The 25589-nt window shown below is 47.0% G+C and overlaps 1 protein-coding gene across 3 annotated transcripts in view; it reads left to right on the top strand.

The window, feature by feature from the left end:
- The window catches only part of SETD3 (SET domain containing 3, actin histidine methyltransferase), an 80183-nt gene that overhangs the window by 44358 nt on the left and 10236 nt on the right, over window positions 1–25589 (top strand). For 2 of the 3 annotated variants that reach the window (XM_023256210.2, XR_002743322.1), the window contains 3 exons: window positions 18687–18745; window positions 19711–19825; window positions 24797–24871. In XM_023256210.2, the coding sequence (XP_023111978.1) occupies window positions 18687–18745; window positions 19711–19825; window positions 24797–24871 (249 nt within the window). Of the gene's footprint in view, window positions 1–18686; window positions 18746–19710; window positions 19826–20033; window positions 21446–24796; window positions 24872–25589 lie in introns of those variants that run through there. The other variant, XM_045060496.1, reaches the window with a different exon arrangement.

Genomic DNA, 25589 nt, shown 5'->3' with positions numbered 1-25589 from the left:
CAGCCCGTTGCTGTAAACGTGTTTTCTCTCCCTCGGGATTTTGTCAGCGACCTGCTCTTTCCTCTAGCTTGCTCGATGGTGGGAATACAGCACACGGTACATGCAGCACACAAAATATGAGCTAATTGGCCGCGTCATCAGTAAGGTTTCCGGTCAGCAGCGGGCTCCTAAGTAGTGAAGTTATATCTAATTGTCTTCGACTGTGCGTGGGCATTGGTGCCCTAACCCCGTGTCGTTCAAGGGGCAACTTTTATTTTCCACGTCAGGTTTTACCGAGGATAAATAAGCTTACTTCCAGATTTGGCACCTTTTTTTTTTTTTTTTTTTTTTTAAGAAATTAAAGGATGAATAAAAAAAAACAGTGGTCATTTTGCCAAGCATGGAGTCGTAACTGACAAAGCTAATGATCTAGAAAAACCTATGCTGGAAAATGTCACTTTATTATATGTGTCTGGAAGTGCAGATGGGAAAACAGATTTTTTTCCTTTTGCAGTAGATTCATTAAGTGTTCGGGAAGAGGTTCTCTTCCACACCTTCCCCGGCCTGCGGAGTTTGACACTAAGTCTGAGCTCCGCTTGCCGCCTGTTAGGGGAGGAGGGGGCTGTTGCTCTTTACGGACCCAGGCCCGTCTGCAGGCCTGGGGCTGGGCGTCCGCCAGCAACCCCCCCCAACCCTGGGGGTCCAGGAGCCCCCCGCAACCGGCAAGGGTGGAGGGGTCGTGGGGGGATGAAAAAACCTTAACTGTGGACACTCGGCGAGTGCACGGAAGCCACGGGCACCTGCCCCGGGCCATCCATGCGCAGCGCTGGCCGTGGGGACCAGGGCCGGGCCGCCAGCACGCTGAACTGTGCGCGCCCACCACTCACCTTGGAAAGGCAGTCCGCGTCCGACTTGTCACCAGACCCGGAGGAGCGTCACTTCGTGTGCTGATGCAGCAGTTAACCGTCCACATGGAGGTCACGGCCGGTCGTGTTTCTTCTTGGCTGGTGCCGTCTGATCTCAAGACGGGGAGCGGATTGAGAGGAGACCCGGCTTTGCAGCAAACGTGTGGTCCGTCCCACCTCCCCGGGGGTGACTTACTCCCGGGCTCCACGCCGGGCACCCCAAAGCACTCCCTGGCGTCTCCCATCCTGATTTCACTGCATTTCCGACCGTCCTTACCATCCGCTCTCTCAGCTCCTGCCAACTCGTGTCTCATTCCCCTGGGAATTGTTACAGACTCTGCAGGCTGCCCTTGTCCCTGCTTCTCTGAGAAAACAGACCACGGCCAGGAACTAGTCCTTCTTCCTCTTGTCTCCATGTTGGAGCTGTGTCTTCACCTCCTTGCGTCCCTCTGAGAAAGGATACCCCCTCCCCTCCCCAGATGCCAAGGCGAGCCTGTGGCCCGTGCCAGGAGCTCTCTGACACTGCTTGTCTAGCTTTGTTCCCTTGGTTTACAGAACATCCCTGTCCTTTGACATAATGTCCTATCCATCTTCTGTCTTTAATGACTTTCATCTAAAATATTCCACACTCAAGAGTTCTTCAAGCCCCTGTAGCCTTGGTCGTCTCCACTGCACTGCCGTGACATGCCCTCTGGTGCGTCTTGGGACCGCCAGTCACTGGTTCCCATATCTGTCCTCGCTGCCCAGTCTCCTTGCGTTCTCCAGGTTGCAGGACTCTGGGTTGGGAGTCAGATCTATATAGTCTTTGACTATAATCAAAAACCATCTTGTAATCAAAAGATGACTTAAGTCAGTGTATTGGATTTCTTGCTCTCTGTTCCAAGTAAACAATTTAATATCTGTCTTCAGGGTAGTACTTACGTATTAGGCAATGATTAAACTATTCCACTTAGGGGCGCTTAGGGTGGCTCAGTCGGTAGAGCATCCGACTGGCTCAAGTCATGATCTCATGGTTCGTGAGTTCAAGCTCCACGTCAGTCTCTGTGCTGACAGCTCAGAGCCTGGAGCCTGCTTCGGATTCTGTGTCTCCCTCTCTCTCTGCTCCCTACTCACATGCTGTCTCTCTCGCAAAAGTAAATAAAGATTAAAAAAAAATTTTACAAATAAACAAGGTGGGGTGCCTGGGTGGCTCAGTTGGTTAAGCGTCTGGCTTTGGCTCAGGTCATGATCTCGTGGTTCTTGAATTTGGGCCCCGCATGGGGCTCTATGCTGACAGATCAGAGCCTGGAGCTTCTTCGGATTGTGTGTCTTCCTCTCTCTCTCTGCCCCTCCCCACTTGGACTCACTCTCTCTCTTTCTCTCTCTCTCTCTCTCTCTCAAAAATAAACACTAAAAAAAATAAAAATAAAAAAACTAAAAAAAACAAAAAAACTATCCCATTGAAAATGTTTCCAGAAACTGCTCCACCAAAATAGTATTATTCTTGGAACATGAGATTGGATTTCCTCTGGAAAAAAAAAAAAAAAAAAAAGATTGAAATCCATTACATAACTGTTGATCAGTAAAACATTTAATTAAGAAAATAGAAGGCAAGCCGTGATTTTTATGGACAAGGGGGGCAGTCAGATATAGGCATCTTCGGCCTCGTACTGCTTGACTCCCTGGGCTCTCGCTGGGCTTGTCCTCCGGAGACGGGAGCCGGGTGAGGCTCGGGGCGGCCCCTGGGCCAGCCTGGCCCCGGCCCTCCTTCTCTTTGCCGTGTCACGCCCTGTGCAGTTTCGAGGTAGATCTAACTCTCATATCACTTTACAGAAGAATTTTTCTTTATGACTTCTTCCTCTTCGTTTTTCTCCTCCCTAAGAAATGTTAATACGGATGGAGAAGTAGCCAGTAAGTACTGATGACATCCTGGTACCTGATCTTGGCTTTGGTGCAGCACTGCTTGACTGGTGCCTATTTGGGACTCTGAATGAAAGGAGGGAAATTTCTTTTATCAACTAAAGAGGAATATAAAATCACTTTGCTTCTCGTCTACTCTATCCAAAGTGATGGACACTTGAAATTACATTTGGTTAGTCGGGTCAGCGTCTTGACTTCACGTGACAACGTTCTATTTTGATTCTAATAAATGTAACTTTATAATTCAGTTCATTGCAGTCTTAATAGGAATATTTTTACCAGTAAGGTTAAAATATTTGTTGTATTTATCAAATCTCAGGGTAACACTGTTACAAAGTCCTCTTTTCAGGAGACACAGAAGTTACTAAGACTTTTCAAAGCTATAGCTTTTTATCAGTGACTCTACGTTACAACAGGCCTCTCTACACCTCTCTTCCCTTGGTTGGGAATCATTTTTTTTATTTTTGAAAAAATATTTTTATTTATTTTTGAGAGAGACCAAGCGTGAGCAAGGGAGGGGCAGAGAGAAAGGGAGACAGAATCCGGAGCAGGCTCCAGGCTCTGAGCTGTCAGCACAGAGCCTCACGCAGGGCTCAAACCCACGAACCTCGAGATCATGACCTGAGCCTAAGTCGGTCGCTTAACCAACTGAACCACCCAGGTGCCCCCCTTGGTTGGAACTTTTGTAATTTGCTGTACCGCCAGTGACCCAGAGAAGTAGTATTGGGACAGCTCATTCACAACTGACCTGTCCACAGATTCTCTGTGGATAAAGTGACTGCGGGGGCCGTGGGGACGTGTACTTCACCTTGGAGCTGGGCTGTCAGCCCAGCTGAGGTGCAGCAGGGCCCTTTGCCCTAGATTCGGGATCTGGTTGCATTGGGATTGACCAAAGTAAACTCACGGCAGCTGGTGACAAAGTGTATGATGTGTGGACCCCTATGGCGTGCCTGAGAATGTGGATGTTTCACCAACCCCCTGGATTGTGGGGATCCTCTTACATCATTAGGATCGATTGATTCCGAATTTGCCCCGTCTTTATCAGAACCCCAGGTCTGATACATACGGGTCCAGTGTTTCCATGGTACACTCTTACAGTTCATTTCTCACTAGCTACTTACAAACGTCTTCAATTTCCTTTAGGCTTAAAGGCAGAACATTTAAGGGGCCAGGGTTCACTTCCCTAACAACATGACAACTAGGAGAGTTGAAAGTAACCAAAAAGTTAGTGCCATGTAAGAACAGGTTTAATGATCAATAAACCTGTGGGGTGTTTTAGAGGCTGCTCAGCGTTGTCATCAAAATGATGGGGATTCCAGGTAATGGAATATTAGAAGTGGTTGGGGCACTAATGTGGCATAATTCTAGTGAAGAAAATACCAGAAAGAAATTCCAAATAATACTCTTATGTTTTGAAATATAATGAAGGGAAGGGGAGTATACATATCTACGTGTATCTGATACACACATGTTTTCTGGGGCCGGCATTCTTCATATCCAGCATGACGGCAATTGGACCAGAGGATCTCGAAGTTACCATCCAGGTGTGAGATTTTATGACTGTGGATAGTTACTTTTAACTAAATACAGTATCCTTTCTGGTGGTTGGGAAATAGATTCACAGTCTTTGTCTTGCTAATATTGCCTGCTTTATAGTATCCTTTAAAATATCTCTCAGCTGCATTTTGTTTTGATTGTATTTTATTGAAGGGTAGTTGACATACAATATTACACTGGCTTCAGGGGTACAACGTAGTGATTCAGCATCACATACATTACAAAGTGACCAGCATGGTGAGTCTCGCGACCATCCGTTGCCAAAGTTACTCTGTTATTATTCACTATATTCCCTAACCTGTATGTTGCGTCCACACGTCTTATTTATTTTATAACTGGAAGTTTATACCTTTTAATCTTGCTCCCCATTTGACCCATCCCCACCCCTCTCACCTCTGGTAACCACCAGAGTGTTCTCTGTATTTGAGTCTGTTTCTGTTTTGTTTCATTTTTTAGATTCCACATATAAGTGAAATCGTATGGTATTCGTCTTTCTCTCTCTGGCTCATTTCACTTAATACCCTCTTTGTCCATCCATGTTGTTGCAAATGGCAAGATTTCATTCTTTTTCTATGGCTGCATAATGTTCCATCGTGTATATTTTTTATGTACGTATAATTAAAATATTATGTCACACTAAGGTATGACATAATATATAGTTATATCATAATATGTTATAATATATATTGTACACACACACACACCACATCTTTATCCACTTATCTATCGGTGGACACTTCGGTTGCTTCCATATCTTGGCTATTGTAAATAATGCTGCAGTGAACATAGGAGTACATGTGTTTTTTCAAATTAGCGTTTTCATTTTCTTCAGTTAAATACCAAGAAATGGAATTCTTACGTCCTACGGTAGTTCTGCTTTTAATTTCTTGGGGAACCTCCATACCGTCGTCCCGCGTGGCTGCACCAGTTTGCACTCCCACCGGCAGGGCAGGAGGGTTCCCATTTCTCCACATCTCCACCAACACCTGGTGTTCCCTGTGTGCTTGATCTTACCCATTCTGGCAGGTGTGAGGTGACATCTGCTTGTAGTTTTGATTTGTAGTTTCCCCGATGTTGAGTGATGTTGAGCGACTTTTCATGTGGCTGTTGGCCATCTGTGCGTCTCTGGAAAATATGTATTCAGGTCCTCTGCCCGTTTTTTAATTGGATTGTTTGGCTTTTTTTTTTTTTTAACTTTTTTAATGTTTATTTTTGAGAGAGAGAGAGAGAGAGAGAGAGAGCGAGAGCGTGTGCATGAGTGGGGGAGGGGCAGAGAGAGAGGGAGACACAGAATCCAAAGCAGGCTCCAGGCTCCGAGCTGTCAGCACAGTGCCCGATGCGGGGCTTGAACCCACGAGCTGTGAGATCATGGCCTGAGCTGAAGTCGGACGCTCAACCGACTGAGCCACCCAGGTGCCCCTTGTTTGGCTTTTTTTTTTGATACTGAGTTGTATGAGTTCTTTTATATATTTTATATATTAACTCCTTATTGGTTATGTCATTTGCAAATATCTTCTCCCATTCAGTAAATTGCCTTTTTAGTTTGTTGATGGTTTCCTTCACTGTACAAAAGTTTTTTAGTTTGATACAGTCCCATTTTATTTTTGCTTTTATTGCCCTTGTTTGAGGAGACAGATCCAGAAAAATATTGCTCAGACTAGTGTCCAAGAGCTTACTGCCTTTGTTTTTTCCTAGCAGTTTTATGGTTTCCGCTCTCACATTGAAGCCTTTAATCCATTTGAGTTTTTTTGTATGTGATGTCAGAAACTGGTCCAGTTTTCCCAGCACCGTTAATTGAAGAGGCTGTCTTTTTCCCCTATTGTGTATTCTCGCCTCCTTTGTCAGAATTTGGCCGTGGAAGTGTGGATTTATTTCTGGACTCTGTGTTCTGTTCTGTTGGTCTTTCTGCCAGTGCCATACTGTTTGATCACTACAGCTTTGTAGCCTAGTTTGAAAGCTGGGCGGTGATGCCTCCAGCTTTGTTCTTGTTTCTCGGGATTGCTTTGGCTATTCGGGGTCTTGTGTGGTTCCACACAAATCTCAACGACTATTTGTTCTAGTTCTGTGAGAAAAAGCTCTTGGTATTTGGTAGGGATTGCATCAAATCTGTAAATTGCTTGGGGTAGTGTAGACATTTTAACAATTACTTGTTCCTCCATGAACACAGTGTATCTTTCCATTCATTTGTGTCATCTTGAATTTTTTTCATCAGTGTTTTAGTTTTCAGAGGACAGGTCTTTCACCTCCTTAGTGAAATTTATTCCTAGGTACTTTATTCTTTTCGATGAACTTGTAAATGGGATTTTTAAAAATATTTATTTATTTTTGAGAGAGAAACAGAGACAGCGTGAGTGGGGGAGGGGCAGAGAGAGAGGGAGACACAGACTCTGAAGCAGGCTCCAGGCTCTCAGCCGTTGGCACAGAGCCTGACGTGGGGCTCGACTCCCGAACTGCGAGATCATGACCTGAGCCAAAATCGGATGCTTAACCGACTGAGCCACCCAGGCGCCCCAGGATTATTTTCTTAATTTCTCTTTCTGGTGGTTTATTATTAGAGTATGGAAATGCAACAGGTTTGTGGGTAATCAATTTATGTGTATTATTTGTATCTTACGACTGTACTGAATTCATTTATTAGTACCAACAGGGTTTTGATGGACTTTCATGTTTTGACATCATATTTTTGCACATCTTGCGGTTTTGTGTATCCTTGGATGAATTATTGTAGGTCTAGATGATTTTACTACTTTGTTTTTTAGTCTTTGTACTAACTGTGTACTATATGTTAACCAGTGAAGTTTTTCTCGTGTATTTTTTTAATCTCTAGTTGTGGACTTTTCTGTTTAAAGAAGTCCACTTAACATTTCCTGTAAAGCCGGTTTGGTGGTGGTGATATGCTTTAGCTTTTGCTTGTCTGTGAAACTCCTGATCTCTCTCTCAATTCTGAGTGGTAGCCTTGCTGGGTTGGGTAGAATACTCTCGGTTCTAAGTTTTGGCCTTTCAGGACCATGAACATATTGTGCTACTCCCTTCTAGCCTGTAGTTTCTTTCCTTTCCTTTTCCTTTTCCTTTTCCTTTTCCTTTTCCTTTCCTTTCCTTTCCTTTCCTTTCCTTTCCCTTCCTTTCCCTTTTCATTTCTTTTCTTTCTTTCTTTCTTTCTTTCTTTCTTTCTTTCTTTCTGGCCTGTAGTTTCTTTCTTTTTCTTCTTTTCTTTCCTTTCTTTTTTCTCTTTTTTCTTTCTTCCTTCCTTTTTTCCTTTTCTTTTCTTTCTTCTGAGAGGCAACACGAGTGGGAGAGGGGGTGGTGAGAATCTTAAGCAGAGGCTCCACGCTTAACACGGAGCCCAGCATGGGGCTCCATCCACGAGCCTGGGATCATGACTTGAGCCAAAATCAAGAGTCTGCTGCTCAACCAACTGAGGCACCCAGGAGCCCCCGGCCTGTAAAGTTTCTACTGAAAAATCATCTCCTAGTGTTAGGTGGGGCTCCCTTGCACAGAACTAGTTGTTTATCGCCTGCTGCTTTTACGATTCTCTCTTTATCTTCAACTGTTGAACCGGTAATTAGACTGTGTCTTGCTGTGGGTCTCTTGGGGTTCATCTTATTTGGAACTCTCTGTGCTGCTCTGATGTGGCGCGTGTTTCTTCACCAGGTGAGAGAGATGTTCAGCCACTGTTTCTTCTCTCTTTCTTCTCCCTCTGGGAGCCTGTGAATGTTAGTGCACTTGGTGTTGTTCCAGAGGCCCCTTAACTGCCTCATTTTTTAAATTCTTTTTTCAGGGAGGGTCCTGGGTGGCTCCGTCGGTTGAGCGTCCAACTCTTGATTTCGGCTCAGGTCATGATCCCAGAGTTGTGGGATCAAGCCCCACATCGGACTCCACACTAAGTGTGAAGCCTGCCTGGGATTCTCTCTCTCCCCCTGCCCCTCTCCCCTGCTAGTGTGCAAGCTCTGTCTCTCAAAAATAAAAATAAATAAAAATAAGATTCTTTTTTGGGAGTGCCTGGGTGGCTCAGTCAGTTAAGCGTCTGACTCTTGATTTTGGCTCAGGTTAGATTGAGCCCCGTATTGGGCTCCACACTGGGTGTAGAACCTGCTTAAGATATTCCTCCCTGTCACCCGCCCTCTCCCTCTCTCTCTCTCTCCCTCTCTCTATCTCTCTCCCTCTCCCCTTCTCGCCCCCCTCCTCCCCCTCCCCTTTCCTATCTCTCTCTCCCTCCCTCCCTCTCCCTCTGCCCCTCCCCTGCTCACACTCTCAAAAAAAAAGAAAAGAAAAAGAAAAAAAATTCTTTTTTCTTCTTGCTGTTTTAGCTGGGTGATTTCCACTACCCTGTCTTCCAGCTTGCTATTCCATTTTGCATCTTCCGATCTCCTGTTGATTCCCTGTAGTGTATTTTATATTTTAGTTATTGTATTCTTCACCTCAGATTCTTTTTTACATTTTTATCTCTTTGTTGAAGCTCTCACTGTGTTTGTCCCTTCTTCTGAGCTCGGCGAGCATCTTCCTGGTCACTACTCTGAACGCTATTTGGTAGATGGTTCAACTCTGTTTTATTTAGTTCTTTTTCTAAGATTTTGTCCTATTTTATTAGGAGCATATTCCTCTCTCCCCTCAACTTGCCCGACTCTCTGTAAATCAGTTACGTCTCCTGGTCTTGAAGGAGTTGCTTCATGCAGAAGGTGTCGTCTGGGGCCGGGTAGTGCGAACTGCCCTGGTCACCCCCGCCACCTGCCCCAGGGGGGTCCCCTGGGTGGGCTGTGGGCACCCTTCTGTGGTGGCTGGGTTGTGGTCGGTGCACGCACACTGCCACCGGCCAGGCTGTGGCCGCGAGGCCCTGGCTGCTGTTGCAGGGCCTGAGCGTGTGGAGCTGGGTCCCCAGCGCAAGGGGTGCTCAGGGGGGCCCCGGGTGCCGGCTTGCCAGGTGTGGCAGTGCATTTACGCGGAACTTGAAGTTTGTTTATTAATTTATTCAAGAAATCTCTACACTCAACGCAGGGCTCGAACTCACAACCCCGAGATCTGGAGTCCCATACTCTTCTGACTGAGCCGGCCAGATGCCCCAATATGCTGCATTTTACATGAGAGCAGTATCTGCCAGGTACTTTTCTAGAATTTCATTAAGAAAAAATTGTATTTACCACATCAGTACTTAGGCTTTATTTATAAAATTAGAACAACTGATTGTCTTTTGCCTTAAAGTAATCTCGGGGCACCTGAGTGGCTCAGTCGGTTAAGTGTCTGACTTCGGCTCAGGTCATGATCTCACCGTTCGTGGGTTCGAGCCCCACGTCAGGCTGTGTGCTGATAGCTCGGAGCCTGGAGCTGCTTGGGATTCTGTGTCTCCCTCTCTCTCTGCCCCTCCCCCACTCTCACTTTGTCTCACTCTGTCTCCCAAAAATAAATAAATGTAAAAAAAATTTTTTTAGGGGCGCCTGGGTGGCTTGGTCGGTTAAGCGTCCGACTTCAGCTCAGGTCATGATCTCACGGTCCGTGAGTTCGAGCCCCGCGTCGGGCTCTGTGCTGACAGCTCAGAGCCTGGAGCCTGTTTCAGATTCTGTGTCTCCCTCTCTCTCTGCCCCTCCTCTGTTCATGCTCTGTCTCTCTCTGTCTCAAAAATAAATAAATGTTAAAAAAAAAATTAAAAAAAAAATTTTTTTTTAAATAAAGTAATCTCTAAAAAACAGTGGCCTAAGTTGTCTCCCAGCCCCACCATTTATAAACAGGATAACCTTGGACATACTGGTAATTTCTTTGTCCATCAGTTATGGCATCAGTAAGAGAGGGCTAATAATAGTGCCTATTTCATTGGCTTCATGATAATTAAATTATAGTTGATCCTCGGGCAATGCAGGGGTTGGGGACTGACCCCCACCATGCCCTGTGCAGTTGAAAATCTGCTTGTAACTTTTGACTCCCCCACAACTGAACTGCCAGTAGCCTACTGTTGACCAGAAGCCTTACGGATAATATACGCCGTTGATTAACACGTATTTTGTGTATGTGTTACGTACTGCGTTCTTACGATAAAGTAAGGTAGAGGAAAGAAAATGTTACTGAGAAAAGAAAATCCTAAGAAGAGAAGGTACTTTCGCGCCACTGAACCGTAGCAAACCCGTACATAAGTGGGCCTGCGTGGTTCAGACTGCATTGTTCAAGGGTCAGCTATATACAAATACGTGTAAAGTTCTCAACAGAGTTCCTTGCACGGCGTGCTTAGCAAATGGCCGTTGTCGATACCAGCCTCCCTCCCTCCCCCTCTGTGTCTCCCTTTGTCTCTCTCTCTTCTCTTTCATGCAGAGAGCTCTCCCATGTACCAAGCGTGGTACTTCCTTTTCTAGGACCAGAGTTTTATATGCATGCTCTGAATGTCAGTCACCTTAGCAAGGAAATTGGTTTCACATTGGTGGTCATAATGCTCTCCTCCTACAAATGACTGGTGGCTCTCATCCTGCTGGAGTGATTCATCTAACCAGAGTCCAAAGTCTTTATCCCGAATCACTGAAATCTGAAACAGCTGAAACGAAAAGGACGGAGGGATGAAGCCATGACAAGTAATCCTAGCCTGCTTCTTTGAAGCCAGGCTGTCCTTCTAAGACAGTGACTGCTGTCACCACTCTGTGCGTTTCCACATTGCTTACTGATAAGGGTGAGGAGCTGCAGGTGTCAGTACCTTATCAATAAGCACTGACTATGCGGCGAAACGGTCTTCGTGCAGACCAGAGAAGCATGATTCTGGGTCAGAGTCATTAGGTCAGTTAGCAGATTGAGATGCTTAGGTGGGGGTGTCACAAGGCAAAGAAACAAAGGATTTTCGAACTTTAAAAGAAGCTAGAAGTTACTTGTCCGACCCCCTTTTCAGGTGGAGAAATGGAGGCACGGGGCCCCGGGTGACGTGAGGTCACATGGGAGGTGACGGGCTCAGCTTGTCCAAGGTGCACGCTGCTGGGTGAGGCAGAGCGCGGTGGAGGGCAGTTTGGTGACCGTGCGGTACCGAGGGCTGCTGTGCTTGGTCCAGCTTGGTCCCTCTCGGATTATTACGGTAGAGTGGAGCTTTCTCAAATAAATTTGCTTAAGGATAGATTTGGACAAAGAGACTATTTTCTGGCCCCTAGATGGTGGGAGAATATCCTCATCATAAGAGATGGAAGGTAGAAGAAAAGGAGAGGGAGAGAAGCCTGTGGAAACGCCTCTCGGAAAGGGAGCGTGGGGTCCACATTTCCCTGGTCGTAGCCGCACCACAGCCACGTTACCTAGTCCTCTGGCTCTGCCTCTTACCACCCGTGGGGTCATGGTGGTTTGGGAAGTTGTCCCCTCTGTTTTCTTGCCTCTTGTTCAGGCCATTATGGAGCGGTAGAGAGGAAATCTCATTCCACAAGGTCACCGCTCTCCTCTGCCGCCTAGCAAAGGGCAGTGTTTCCTTTGCACTTGGAGGAAGAAGAGGCCCTTGAATGAAACACCGTGCAACCCACTGGGGATTCCCTGGTGGTCAAAATAGGCGTGGTCCCTGCCTCACTGAGGTTCCCTACTGTGGGAGAGAAACATGCCTCAAGTGAGTGTGCTGGGGGGAGGCCTGGGAAATAAAGGAATGGGGCCGGGAGGAGGCAGGGTAGGGAACCCAGGGTGATTGGCAAAGGTGGCCCTGGAGAAGGGTCCGAGCTGTTACCTCTCCCATCCTGTTTTAAGTGACTCGTCCGACTGCAGCTAGGCAGACCCCCCTACCCCCCGCCCCGAGGGTGTTACCGTGTCTTTTTGTCCACCTGTCACACGGCACCTGCCAGAGTGCCTTCCGCTTCAGATAGTAAAGAAGACATTTGTTGAGTGAACGAATTTCTAGTCCTAACCTGTTTTCAGCTTTTTTTCCGAGTCAATAAATATTTGGTGAGTGCATAAATGGTTGACAGTCAAAAAATGGTGATTATGATTATATTTGGTTCATGGTTGACTGTCTTCAGGGTTTATAATTGGTAACTAGTAAAGTTTTTAAAGAGGCGTATCTTTCACACTGTTTGAACAAATCTCAATTTTAACTGGGTGTAGGTTTCCCAGTGAAAAACCCAATTCTTCCATCTTAAAGTAAGTTTATAAGTTTACTGAACAATGTGGGTGCTTCTCCACTAATCACATTTTCTTTATTTAGAGATTTTTGCTATGAAGTAATATACATTTTTATAGAGAAATTAAATATGCATATATAAGTGGAAAGCAAATAACTTAAATTTAATGTGTATTGATGTATTTATTTGATCATATTGAGTGAATTCAAAGAACTTTACGATGCAATAGTCCCTGAAGAGTTGGATGTAATCTGTGTTTAAAAATAAAAGTCTTAAAAATTGATCTTTTTCTCTCAAGAGTCAGCTACACGAACCATGCTTCGATTCTGATTTATGGTCATCAGAACGAAATTTTAGATTCAGTAGATGTTTTGCAGTTTGTCGTTCCGTTAAGCTGTGTTATGTGCACTTGGAAAGCACAGGGTGGGTTGGCGCTCCAGAAGCCTGCGCAGCCTTCCTCGGAGAGAGGCTTCAGTGTTTCGAGCAAATCTTCCTCCTGCTCCCCCTCCCCACCCCGCTCCTGGTGCTCCCCCCTGTCTCTCTCCTGCTGTCCTCTGCCATCCTGACCGCATCCCACTCTCCTTCTTTTTATTTCCCTTCTGCCCTGTCTCCTTCATTCAGCTTCCTGCAGGGGAAATCCTTCTTTCCTTCCGACCTCCGTCTGACCCCCTTCCCCCTGTGACTTTGGCGGGGGGGGGGGGGGGGGGGGGGGGCGGCGGATGAAGCTGCCTTTTGCCTCTGTCTTTTCTCCTCACCTTGCACCGAACCTAACATTTGCGGAGACCCCGATCCACACTGGGCTTAGGGAAGATGCCGGGGGGCTGTTTTGTGGAGGAATCTCTCAGGGGCATTGAAAACACCGAGGGGCCCTTGCTTACGTGAGCAGGGGCCCCGGTTCCCAGACGTGTAATTGCATGCACCCGCATAGTTCAAATCTGAGGTTCTGTGGCTGACTTTATCCTTGTAGAAATAAGAGAAACAGAGCCAATGCTGGAGTTAGGTGCAAGGACCCACAGCTAGTTAACCCTGCTGTCCCTTTTAGTTATTTTTTTAAAAGTTAGTTTATTTACTTAGAGAGAGAAAGCACAGGCCGGGGAGAGACAGGGAGAGAGGGGGGATCCCAAGGGGGTTCCGTGCTGTCAGCACAGAGCCCGACACGGGGCTTGAACTCACCAACCGTGAGGTCATGACCTGAGCTGAAACCAAGAGTTGGACGCTTAACCGACTGAGCCACCCAGGCACCCCAGTCCCTTTTAATATACACTTAAGAAGTAAAGCCAAATACAGTCTTAGCCATATTTTAGTTGGAAAATTGTAATTGCATGCTGTTATGTTTTTTGATCAGAATAAATGAGATCCAACGTCTAAATTACATATTTTGCCATTCCTGATACCATAGAGCCATTAATAAGTCACTGAACTACCATATATATTTTTGAAACTAACAATTATATATTGTAACAGGCCATAAATTCTTCAAGATATAGTATTTAGGAGTCATTTTTATGAACTGAGCCACTGTCCTTTTAGTATATTTAAATGCCTCTTTGAAGAGGATTATTAAATGTATTCAACTTGATTTCCCCATAAAAGTCGGTCTAGGTGGAAGTGAGTGCTCTTCAGGAAAGTAACGATCTGATTTTGAGAAGCGTTTGCTGTTTGTGTCTTTGAGGCCGTTTGCGTGTCCTAATCCTTTATTTCCCCGTAGAGGGGTTTGAATCTTTCCTCAGGTTGAATACGTTCCTTCTGAGAATTATTTTCAGAGATGCCTGTCTCTCTGTAGGTGGGAGCGTTTATCCCCGGTTTAAGTGAAAAATGCTTTCTGTTAGATGTTAAAAAGAAAACAAACTTTAAGTCAAACGCGTTTTGTTCCAGGCCGAGCTGTTCCAAAGCTGTTCCGCATACTAGATGTTTCTGAATTAGGAGTTCACATAATAACGAAATCTGCTTATTTGGGTTCTCCACAAAGGTTTGTTGTGTGAGCTTAAAATAAGACTGCAGCTCACCCGAGGCACACGTATTAACTGTTTATTCAGTGGAAGCACATGCCGGGAGCTCCCATTTCTGATCAGCCCGGACCATGCGTGTGCCATGCCTCAGCCATCTTCTTTTGTGCTTTATTAAATCTCTGTCAATTATAAATATCAAGGTTTTACATTAATGTCAAGATAGTGCATCAAAAATTCATGGAATATGTGACTTTTTCCAAGGGTATTTAATACTTAATGCATTCGTGTCATTTTTCTTCCCAGAGATATTGACAGGTTTTATTAAGTGTTTGTTAGGGAGATTTCATTTTTATCAAGGGACTATAAAGAGAAGCTGCATGCTAAATCAATTTTTTAAAGCCAGAATATTGTTCATTTTTTCATCTTCAAACTCTTGTAATCCATAGGTTTTATTTAAATTTCTTCTTGGTTTATTTTTGTTTTATGTGAGTGATCGTTCAAGACAGAACTTTAATAAGGATCAAATATGCTGACGGTGGTGGTTTTTAATTTCCTTAAGCATAGCTACCAGACCCAGGCAATATGGTAAATTCTTCAAAATGTCATACTTACATATTTAGCAATATTACTTCTTTTTATTGAAGCCAAACAAACGATTTTAGATATTAATCTTTCCCAAACACAGTGATTATTTTGTACTAGATACAATATTACTGAGTCTCATCTAGAATACCTCCTTTTGGCAGAAAAGGGAACGGAAGAACACCTCACCGGGTTGCCTGTTGGCCACAAAGAAACAAGAATCCTCTTTGAAAAGTAAGCTCTTGAGGACCTCCAGTCCGATCATGAGCTACAGCAACTCAAATATTTAGAGTGCTCGAGAAGGTGAAAATACCAATCATTAAAAAAATCTGCAGGAAATCTGCGGCTGGTGTCTGACTCTGACTTTTTGGGGGCCGGGGGTGGGCAGGCAGTCGGCGCTTTGGCAGGACCCCCGGCTTGCCTCTGTTGGGCCCCTGTGCCCGGGAGACCCTGGGGAGACCCTGTCAGGGTCGCTTTCGGACCCCGCCCGACAACCCTCCCCACCCATCCCAGGCGCATCTCCCCAGGTTTGCCTCGGGAGCGAGTTACAGCTAAAACCGGCCACCAGGAGTAAGCTTTCTGTTTTGCTCTTTTATTTTTATAGTACAAGTTAGGAATGTCTTCTCTTGCAGCAGATACATCACGATAAACCAAACCGTTCTCCGATTTTGCTTTCTTTATAAGGTGAGGAGTGTTCAGTTATCCTTCCTTTAAAGTATGACCTTAAAGGCTTTTCATCTAAAAACGTTTTGGGAACTTCGAAATAAATAATGTCGGGTTAACACTGTAATTTTTGAAGATGTATTCTTAGGCCCCAACTTGGTCTCCAACAGGAGAAAGACTTGGTGTTTACAGAAAGAAAAAAGAATTCTGTCCAGAGCTTCAGGAGTGTTTGGAATAGTTTCTTTTTCTTACTCTTGTTCATTTTTTTCAGGGTATGTGAAAATACTTCTTTTCAAACTTAAATGTTTTTCATGTGCAAATCATTTTCGATATTTGAATGTTTCAGGATCCTTGTAAAAATATTATACAGTACTTAAGAAGTAGACTAGGATTTTTTAGAAACCAGGTTTTGCTGGAGTCAGGCTGAAACAGTAGCTCTTCTAGATAAGCCCAGTGTGGATTTAGGGTAAGTTGCTGTGAAGGCCTTGCTTACCTACCCAGGCAAAGAATCCAAGAACCTGGCGGCCCCAACCTGTTCTACCATAAGGCCAGTAGGTGGCGATAGTGTCACGGTGGTGAGAGCCCTGTTGAAATGGAAGTTATTTTGCCTTTCTCCATAGTGTCAAATTAAATTTTGCTTCAGTATAACTGTTAAGTGCATGTGTTCTGTGGCAGAATAGCTCTTTATACCAGAAGTACGTACGGTCGGCACACCCTAATTTTTAAGAATATAAGAACAATTATTTCTAACAGATTTCAACAAATGTTATGTAACCCTACAGCCAAAATAATCATCAAAATTAATCTGAAGAAAGCATTGTGTGTGTGTGTGTGTGTGTGTGTGTGTGTGTGTGTGTGTGTGTGTGTGTGTGTTTTCCTGAGTTGTCTTTACGACTTCATCAGGACTATGAGCACGAACTTCTGTTTTTGGGAAGAAAGGTCTGTAAATAGGAGGAAGGGAGACATTCTGGAGAGTTAATTTTCCGTCTGTCTGGTCCTTGCGGAGGATATCTTGTTTGACTAAGGGTGCAGAATAGAAAGCCATTTCAGGGTCTCGGAGTGTTGGAAGGTTTTTGCTTCGAGTCGTTTTGACATTGAGCATTCCGTGTTTGAAAATTGTCATCTTTTCTCTCATTCAGTAAGTCAGACTTTCTTGGGAGGGCGGAGCAAATTCTTAACACCTATGGGGTTTAGTGTTGGAATTTACCAGCTTTCTAAATACCATCCTGCATTCCACAGTTTAAATGAATTAAAATATTTTAAAATAACAAAAACAACGGTGCTTGCCACCTGCTTAGAGTTTGAAAGCACTGGCTTGGGCACCGTCCTGCGCCCTTGGGGTAGATCCCTCCTGAGGTTTCCTTGTGTTGTCAGTGAACGGGAATCTCAGCCACGGAGTCCTCCCCGCTGGGGTGCTTCTTACGCGGACACCGGCCTGGGTTTTGTGGAGGGACAGTTCTCTGCTCAGTTTGTCCTTTCATAAGGAGAAACCTGAGCGGTGTCGGTGTCGTAGTTAAGTTTCATCGTTGTAAATGGAAAGCATCTTCGGGACTCTTACAACGTAGCCTTGCACTCCATTCATTACAAAGGAGAGGGAGGCAGAAGCTTCCTTCCCTGGGATTCGCGCATCTTTCTTCACTGGAGTTGACCGCGGCCTTGCCTCGGGGGTTTTTTGGTTTTTGTTTTTTGTTTTAACAGAGATAGGAAATCCCGATCTGCCTCCAGCAGCTAGAAGATTCCTCTGGGCAACGTGTGCTCTTATACACTGACTTAAAATTCGTCATCTTTAATTTCACTTTTGTTACTGCAACATTTCAAGATGACACGAGTGTAATTTCCTATTTTGACTTTTCTTCCAAAGGGTTAACCGCGGGCTAAGAACGCGAGGGGAAGGCAGGCACCTGGGAGCTAACGCCCAGTTGGCAGCCTTTTGTAATATATAATTTGCCTAAAATTGCGCACGGAGCACAAGCTTTTGTTTTCTAATTGATTTACGGTTCGAGCCACTTCTGCCTCATCCCCTACTGTCCTGCGCGCGGTGCCAGCGAGTACATTACAGTGAGCGATGATAAATGGCCGTGCACTCGCCATGCTAATGCGTCGAGAGTAAAAACCGCATGCCGCACGGAGCTCCGCGCATTAACAGTGCTGCAGAGACCCGCCAGCAGCGCCTCCCTGCTCCCCGACCGGAGATCGCCGCGCGCTCCCTCGGTCACTGAACTGCAGGCCGCCTCTCGGGCTGTTACTGAAACCGGAGATTAAAATGATCCCGTCGCAGCTTTTCATTTGTTAATGGAGACAAAGTTGCTGAGCCCTCGCGGGGTCCAAGGCGGGGTCGTTGGGATGAGGAATCAGGAGACGCGTAAAACGTCCTCCTGAGCGTCAAGTGGTGGATGTTTTCACCAAATGTTCATCTGACCAGGAAAAGAAAAAAAAAAAGAGTCAGATTTCAGTAGGCCAGCCTCTCTTTTATCTTTGTCTTGTTTGTAAAATTTAGAACCGCACAAAACTACCTTTCTTGATTTTTCTGCGCTTGAGCCGCACTTACCACGTATATGATTCATTTGCACATAAGTTGATTTCCATCCAAATGATTTAAGTCGGAGACAAATGAAAGAACCGTCCATTTATTAGAGTGCCTTTAATTGTTCTTTTTCTCCACATAAAAAGAGATTTGCTGCACTCAGGGGTGTGCGGCGTGTCACGGGTAGAAGAAAACGAGGAAAGCCAGGACAGACGCCTAACTCTGGAGGCCCCCGGTGTCCCTTTGGATCAGACACTCCATGCGTGGGGGCGCCTACCTTCCTCTCTGTAAAGTCGGTCCACCTTCAGTTTTGTTTTTGCGTGGTGTCTGTGGGTTCTAGTATCGAAATACGAAGAAGCAGATTTATGGCGGCTGCTGGGCACAAGAAATTAAGTTGACAGTGATGTATGAGAGCATAATAGCATGATGATCCCTCAGTAGCGCGGCTGGACGCCTCCTGCTTCATTTGGCTCTTGTTAGGATCTGTTAGGCAGCTAAATAATGAAATTCTGCTGACTGATTTCTGTTTTCCCTTTTTCTCTTCTCACCTCTGCTTTCTGAAACTTCTAATTCCCAGACCCATCCTCATGCCAACAAACTGCCCTTGAAGGACGCTTTCACTTACGAGGACTACAGGTTGGTGGGGTAGGGTGTGTGCCTGTGTGTGCGTTTTGGGGTGTGGCGGGGGAACGGATGTGTGGGGGGGGGGACTGTGTGTACGCATCTTTGGTGTATGTTGCGTACTGTGTGTGTTGGGGGGTGGTTCCTAAGTGATCTGAGGATCTGGGAAGTGGGAAGTACTTAAGAAGTGACCTGCTGTGACCGTGTCAGGCCCCCAGACAGGTCGTCCTGCAGAGGTTCTAATGGACAGCTGGGGTAAGGGTCAGCATTTTAATAACCACGCGGAAGTTGCCTTCACCCTGTGGCGGTCGGGGAGTAGCTGAGGTGGCCACGTGATACTGGAGATTAACGTGTAGTGTGAGGTGGTCGTGAGGGTCCCCCCCCACCCCGGTGTTAAATAGACTATTGTGGCGTAAAGTGGGGACTTTTTGGAAAAACGAAAAGATTTAATTGTGCCATGTGATGAGAAAATAGCACGCCACATTTTGTCGATCTCCTAGAGGATTTCTGGTCAGAAAGGAGTTACGTTTGCCACTCACTGAGGCTTAATACAGGTGCAGAGTCAGCGTTCGGGAAAAAGAGGGTGGCATGGGCCTGGGGGCAAGGGTCTCGGCCACTGCGAGGACCAGAGGCCTGGAGATCTCTGTTCCTGGCCCTCCTTCCAGACACACTGTCACCCGGGAACATCCCCCGCTTAGTCCTCACCCCTGGATTGTCTGTTTGTCTCTCTCTCTCTCTCTCTCTCTCTCTCTCTCTCTCTCTCTCTCTCTCTCCTTTTCCCTTCTAGGTCCCCCTTCCTCCCCTCAGCCTTAGATTTAATTTTAAACGATGATGAAGGCCAGCCATCACCTGCAGTAATACTCAGGAAAAAGTTTTGACGGTTGGCGAGAAGTCTGACAAACCATAGTTTCTGGTTGAGTTACGACGGCACCGGGCTCTGAGATGTCCCTGCTGTAACCCACCTCTTCCTGTTGTTACAGGTGGGCAGTCTCTTCTGTGATGACGCGACAAAACCAGATTCCCACGGAGGACGGTTCCCGGGTGACCCTGGCGCTGATTCCTTTGTGGGATATGTGCAATCACACCAACGGCCTGGTAAGGACCCCTCTGTGTTGTGTTTCGTGTGGGGTTGGGGGGGGGTGTGGACATTCCACCTTCAAACCAGCCAGCTTCCTGCTGCCTCCCTCCAAAGGCAGCAAACAGAACCAGCCGGTCACCCCCCGCCTACCCCCCCCCCCCCGACCTCCCGCCGAGAAAAGCTGCAGTTTTTCTCTCTCGGTGTTTGCTTAATCCTGAAAACCAGGGACAAGAACCTTACTCCGCTTTCAGAAACCACAGCGAACTGCATTGATTTGCGAAGCCATAATTCCAGCCTAAACACTCATGTTCTTATCTTATTAAACCACAGACCAAACCAAGGTTTCTTTTCCTTCCTCTCCTTAGAATGCCGATTTATTGAAGAAAAAACCAAAACTTTCTTCTTTCTGGTTTTTCCTTTTACGGTCCTTGTTTTCCTTGCTGACTATAGTCCCTGTTACGGGCCTTCTCTGATTCCCTCTCCCTTCACCTGACACGATGGCACATCCCTGGCCCACTTATTAACCTGCTTTGTCCGGGAGAAGGGCCTGGTTTCCCTGGCGCTGGGGCGTTGGGCCCTTGGCCTTGAGTGTGGGGTAGGCATCGCCAGGTGTGGGAAGCCCCAGGTAGGAGACATTAAGAAAACAGGGGAATTTTATGATGGTTGTTAATGGCGACGCATAAAAGGAGGAAGCCCAGGAAGCCGGCTCCCTGTCCCTCCGCATTCTTTGGATCCCCAGCCACAGCGGAGGCTGACACACTCCCTGTGCTGAGATGGTTGTCTGAGAAACATTTCCTGGTATCAGGATATGGAAATATGATCAACTTGAGAATATTTTGAATTTTTCAGCATGGCCCTAGCATACTGGCTTGGTTTTACTTTTTTGTCCATCTTTCCTCAACGTCTGCTTTCTTTGTGATTATTAGCAGGATTATAAATAGGCTTAAAATATGCTGTCAATGAGTATTGCACATCTAACTCCACAAAATGGCCAGAACACATGTAGCACGAGCCAAATCCTTGCCGATGGAATACCCCGGTGCTAATTTGGGAAGGTCTAGCAGCAAGTAATACTCTTAAATTGCGCAGAAAGAATGGTTTCACTCCTATAATTACATTTCTGCCTTCATTTAGATATGCTTGATTTAATTAGCCATATTAAGGGACAGCATACTTTATTTATTTTCATTAATGAATAAAAGTTTTCATTCTTTTTCTGTTCCTCCCCCTCCCCTTCAGAGCTATTTTAAACTGATTATAAGATTGAAGTTTTCAAAGTTTTCAAAAACGCTTTTAATATTTGACGGTAGCGTTCTCCTTTTTGTTTCCCTGGGCTAGGTCATTCGTTCTCAGACTTGATTGACCATTAGAGGTTTCTCATTTCTAAAATTTGAAAAAGTACACACATTATCGTAAGCAAACAAAATCCGTTAACCAGTGAGATGCCTTTGCAGTCGTGAAATGTGGAGGTTCCCTGCCCCGCCAGCGCCCAGAGCCCGGGCCCCGGGCCCGTCTGTGAGCGAATCTCTCCCTCCATCAGGTGCGCATTTGTGCCCCTTCACACACTCACGTGCGCACTAGTTTTTGTGTTGCTTTCATATAAGTGGGATTAAGCTATTCGCTTTTCTCCAAGAGTTTAAAAAAAAAAAAAGTCCGTTTATCTCAAGATGAAAATAAGGAGTCGATGACAACCACTAACGCTGTTTTCTCCAGTGCAGTTCATAAGGTCCGTGTCCTGTCACAGAGCTGGCGATACGTGGCTAACCTCTAGAGGGTCCCGACAGGGTGGTGGTGCTTTTTCTTACGGTGGCCGTTTTCCTTGCATCCCGCACTCCACACCTTGGCTGAACTGCTTTCGATTGCCGTTACAAGACTTCAAGGGAAATTGTGTCTGGTAGAATGTGAGAATCTGTTTTAACACTGTGAAGTTGCAAGGGACCCGAAATTAATTAAGGCTTTTGGCTTCGCAGACAGGTGATTGTCTTCTGTGTGTGTGTCTATCCTGACGGTCGTTGTCTGTCTGTTCTGACGCTCGCCGAGGGAGTAGGTAGACATCCGTAACCCAGCAACGCTCTGTGCTTCTGACAAAAGCCTGGTGGTGGGAGCTGAGATGGGAGAGCCAAGCCCGTGACGGCGATTCCAAAGCGGTGGCAGCAGGGAGACGGGGGGGGGGAAAGAGAAGGCCGGCTGGGTTCCCGGGCCTGAGGTGGTGGCACGCGTGAGCTGATTGCCTAGCCACACGGAGACACGGGTTTAGACGAGTTCGTGGGACACCATGTCAAACTGGAAGAAATGCTGTAGCTCTGAATTCTGGGCGACTGGTTCAGAACTCACGTAAGCAGCAATGTTCCTTTCTCGAGGTTATTCCGTTTGTGTGGAGAACACTAACAAGTGGTTTGTCCGTTCCAGTGGGTGAGGCATGTTGGAATAAGCAGCCCTTGTATTTGAGCGTGTACCTCTCCTGGTCAGGATGGAAGGGCCTTGGGAAATTCAAGCAGAAGCGAGAGAGACCCTCTCTCGAGGTCTGTTTGAGTATTGAAACCTCTAAAACGTTCAGGTTTACACAAGGCTTTTTTTCCAGTCTCAAAATGAAAGCCTGGGTTTTTGTAAGTAGCAGACAAGGCTCCCCGCTCCACGCGTCCCCGTTGTACCCCCACCACACACAGGTCTGGGCCCCTGTGCTTCCTCAAACACCGGCACGCGCCCACCTCAGGGCCTTTGCACGGGCTCTTCCCGCCGCCTGAAATACCTGTTGCTCAGATGTCTACAAAGACCACTCACAGACTTCCTCAAGGAAGGCTGCCCTGGGTCCCCTGTGTGGCATCGCCACGCTCCCCCTTCTGTGAGCCTCGCCTCCTGTCCCGTTATCTGTCTCCCGTATTTCTGCCTGTTTATTTCGGTTTATCGCTGGCCCTTCCCCATCCATCCCTCCTGCTTCCCTGACTTCCCTCCTGCTGTGTGATGCTCCTGCCAGGTCCCTGTGCAACCATACCACGGAGCCGCAGACTTTCAGGGCTGGGGGTCTGTGGGCAGTTCCTACTCTATGCTTCTCAGAATCCCGTGTGAGGTCAGAAAAGTGATTTTGACTTTGGGCAGGAACCTCATAGAGCTGATCTCACCAAGTGTGGAACCTGTTCTGCGAGGGCAAATGTGCCGGATCCCTTGGCTGCATTCATTTCTCGTTGCTTTCGTGTTTCTCTTGGTCTTTGCGGAGTGGCAGGATGATGCGGTTCATAAACCACGGGTTCTGGGGGTCCTGGGTTGAAAGACTGTCGTCACGTGGCCCTCCGTCCTAAAGATGTTATTCCCTAGACTCAGAAGTCAGTTTTTGGATCCACGCTGTCGATGCCTTTTTCAGTAAGTGGCACTTGCGGTGGTCTTGAACTTTGATTCTCTAGGACAAAATGAAGAGATCAAAGGAATTAATGAATAATTACAGACCGTCTAAGAGATCGGGGGGCCGCTCTAAAGGACAGACTTCCGATAAGGAGCTTTTCGTGTAAATTGGGGGCCCTGTTCTTATCCCAGTGGCTCACGCATCAGTGAGTACTGTCAGAGACCGTGTCGGGGGACACGGTTGACACGGGAGCTTCCAGACTGCTCCTGGGGGTGGGTGTGGGGTGGGAGGGTGACAGTACAGGGACTCTGGGAGTACAGGAGGGTTGGGTAGGATGAGGGGCGCTGTCCCCAAAGAAGCCAGGGCTCAGGCAAAACGGGAGCAAAAGGTAGCTCCAGACATGAAGGAGATGGGAGAGTGGCTGGGCGTGGCAGGCGAGTAGCAGGTCAGGGGCCCCAGGGGGACGTGGGCCTCCCCGTAAACTGGCCTCGCTCAAGAATTTGGATTTCTGCCTGTAGGTAAGGTGGATGGCCACGAAAAGGTTTTTGTTTTTTTTTTAATGTTTTTTAACGTTTGTTTATTTTTGAGATATAGAGAGACAGAGCACAGTCAGGGAAGAGCAGAGAGAGAGGGAGACCCAGATTTCAAAGCAGGCTCTAGGCTCCGAGCTGTCAGCACAGAGCCCGACGTGGGGCTCAAATCCACAAACTGCAAGTTCATGACCTGAGCCGAAGTCGGACGCTCAACCGACTGAGCCACCCGGGCACCCGCTACCAAAAGGTTTTAAACAGGAGGCCGGCACTGTAGTGTCACTAGGGATGCGGGAGGGACAGTGCTGGAATCTGAAGCCAGCTGCCGATGGTTAGGACCTCAGCCATGCCAGGGAGTGATGAGGAAGGCAAGGACCCGAAGGCTAATTTAGGAGTTCAAGTGCTGGCCTGTAGCGGCACCAGAACACCTCTGTGGCCTGTGTGTCAGGACGTGAAGTGGCCTGGCCCCCCAGGACAGGACAGACTTGGGGTGGGGGGAGATGTGGGTTTCTGGCCTGGGACCGGGTCTGGGGTACTTACTTGTAATGGCCTTAGAGATGCTTACATACAGCGCTCAGCAGAAAGATAGACCACAGCTAAGTTATTGGATTTTCCCTTTGCTTATCTGAAAGTTTCAATTTCTCTAATTTCAGAGTAAAATAAGTACATAGTTTAGAAACAGGCTTTCCTTTTTCCCCGGTTGTTTAGCCGATGGAAGACACACCTTAGTTTCTTAGTGGCCAGAGGTGAGAGGAACGGTATTTGCAGTCATTTGGAGTCAGCTCGTGCTCTCCAGGAGACCCTGCTTCCGTCCGTGGGGCTCGCTTTGGGACAAATGGTGACCGTGCTTGAGACCAACGAGGGCCACTCTGTCCACTGTATTTTCCGAAGAGTCAGGTCCTTCCCTCACTCCACGTGCGGAATCTTGTGTAAGAATTTCTGGTGTAAATAGAACTGATTACAATAACCAAGAAGTTGTTTGCAGTTTTGTAGCGCACGCGGAAGGCGCCCTTTTAGGTACCTTCGGCTGCCTTCTGTCTTCTGACTGCCAAACCAGACCCTCGCGAGCGAGGGCACCGCTCCCCTCCGTGCTCACAGTTGTCCCCCTCCACCCCGCCTAGATCACCACCGGCTACAACCTGGAAGACGACCGATGCGAGTGTGTGGCCCTGCAGGACTTCCGGGCTGGAGAGCAGGTGGGCGGCGCTCACGCACCGGCTCGCGGACCGGGGGCCGGCCGGTGGGCACAGAGCTCGCGTTGTGTTGATAAGTTTAAAAAGGGATTTAGCTCGGGCACAAAATTAGGGATTTGGATTTAGGACCGTCTGGGGAGTACGTCTCGAGACCTGAAGCCGTAAGAAACGTACTGTGCTTTGGGTCCACGGAGAAAACATTTAAGTGCAATTATTTGCACAGTTGACCTCGTATTTGCAATTTATTTAAGTGGCAAAATCAAGGGACTCGGGCACCGTACGTCTTTCCACTTTAATCTGCAGATTTCATCTCATGATTTGGGGGGGGGGCAGGGGTGAGCCCTTCGGTGAGTTTGAAAATACGCATCCCTGAAGGCCTGCTTTCCACCCCTCGGTCTCAGGACCGAGCAGTTACCCCCAGAAAGCAGAACTGACGTCGACCATTGACGCCCCAGCTGAGGCGAAATGAGCAATGCGAGTCTAACGAAGTGCCGGTCGGCCCTTCCCGCAGAAGAGTTAGAGACCCCCTGCGGGGTGCAGAGTTGCCACAGGAACTGGAAATGAGTTTCTGACGGACACGGCCTGAAACTCTTGTTCCAGAAGAGACCCTTGTAGTGGAAGGAGGCGGGGGGACTGTGACGAACTGCCACGTTCAGTCATAACGTGCCGGCCGGTCTCGCCGTCCCGGGGACGGACAAGGGGCAGTGCGCGCCCTGGCCGG

Source organism: Felis catus, chromosome B3 (assembly GCF_018350175.1).
Source record: "Felis catus isolate Fca126 chromosome B3, F.catus_Fca126_mat1.0, whole genome shotgun sequence".
NCBI classification, from domain to species: Eukaryota; Metazoa; Chordata; class Mammalia; order Carnivora; family Felidae; genus Felis; species Felis catus.
This window is presented reverse-complemented; position numbering and strand designations above follow the sequence as displayed.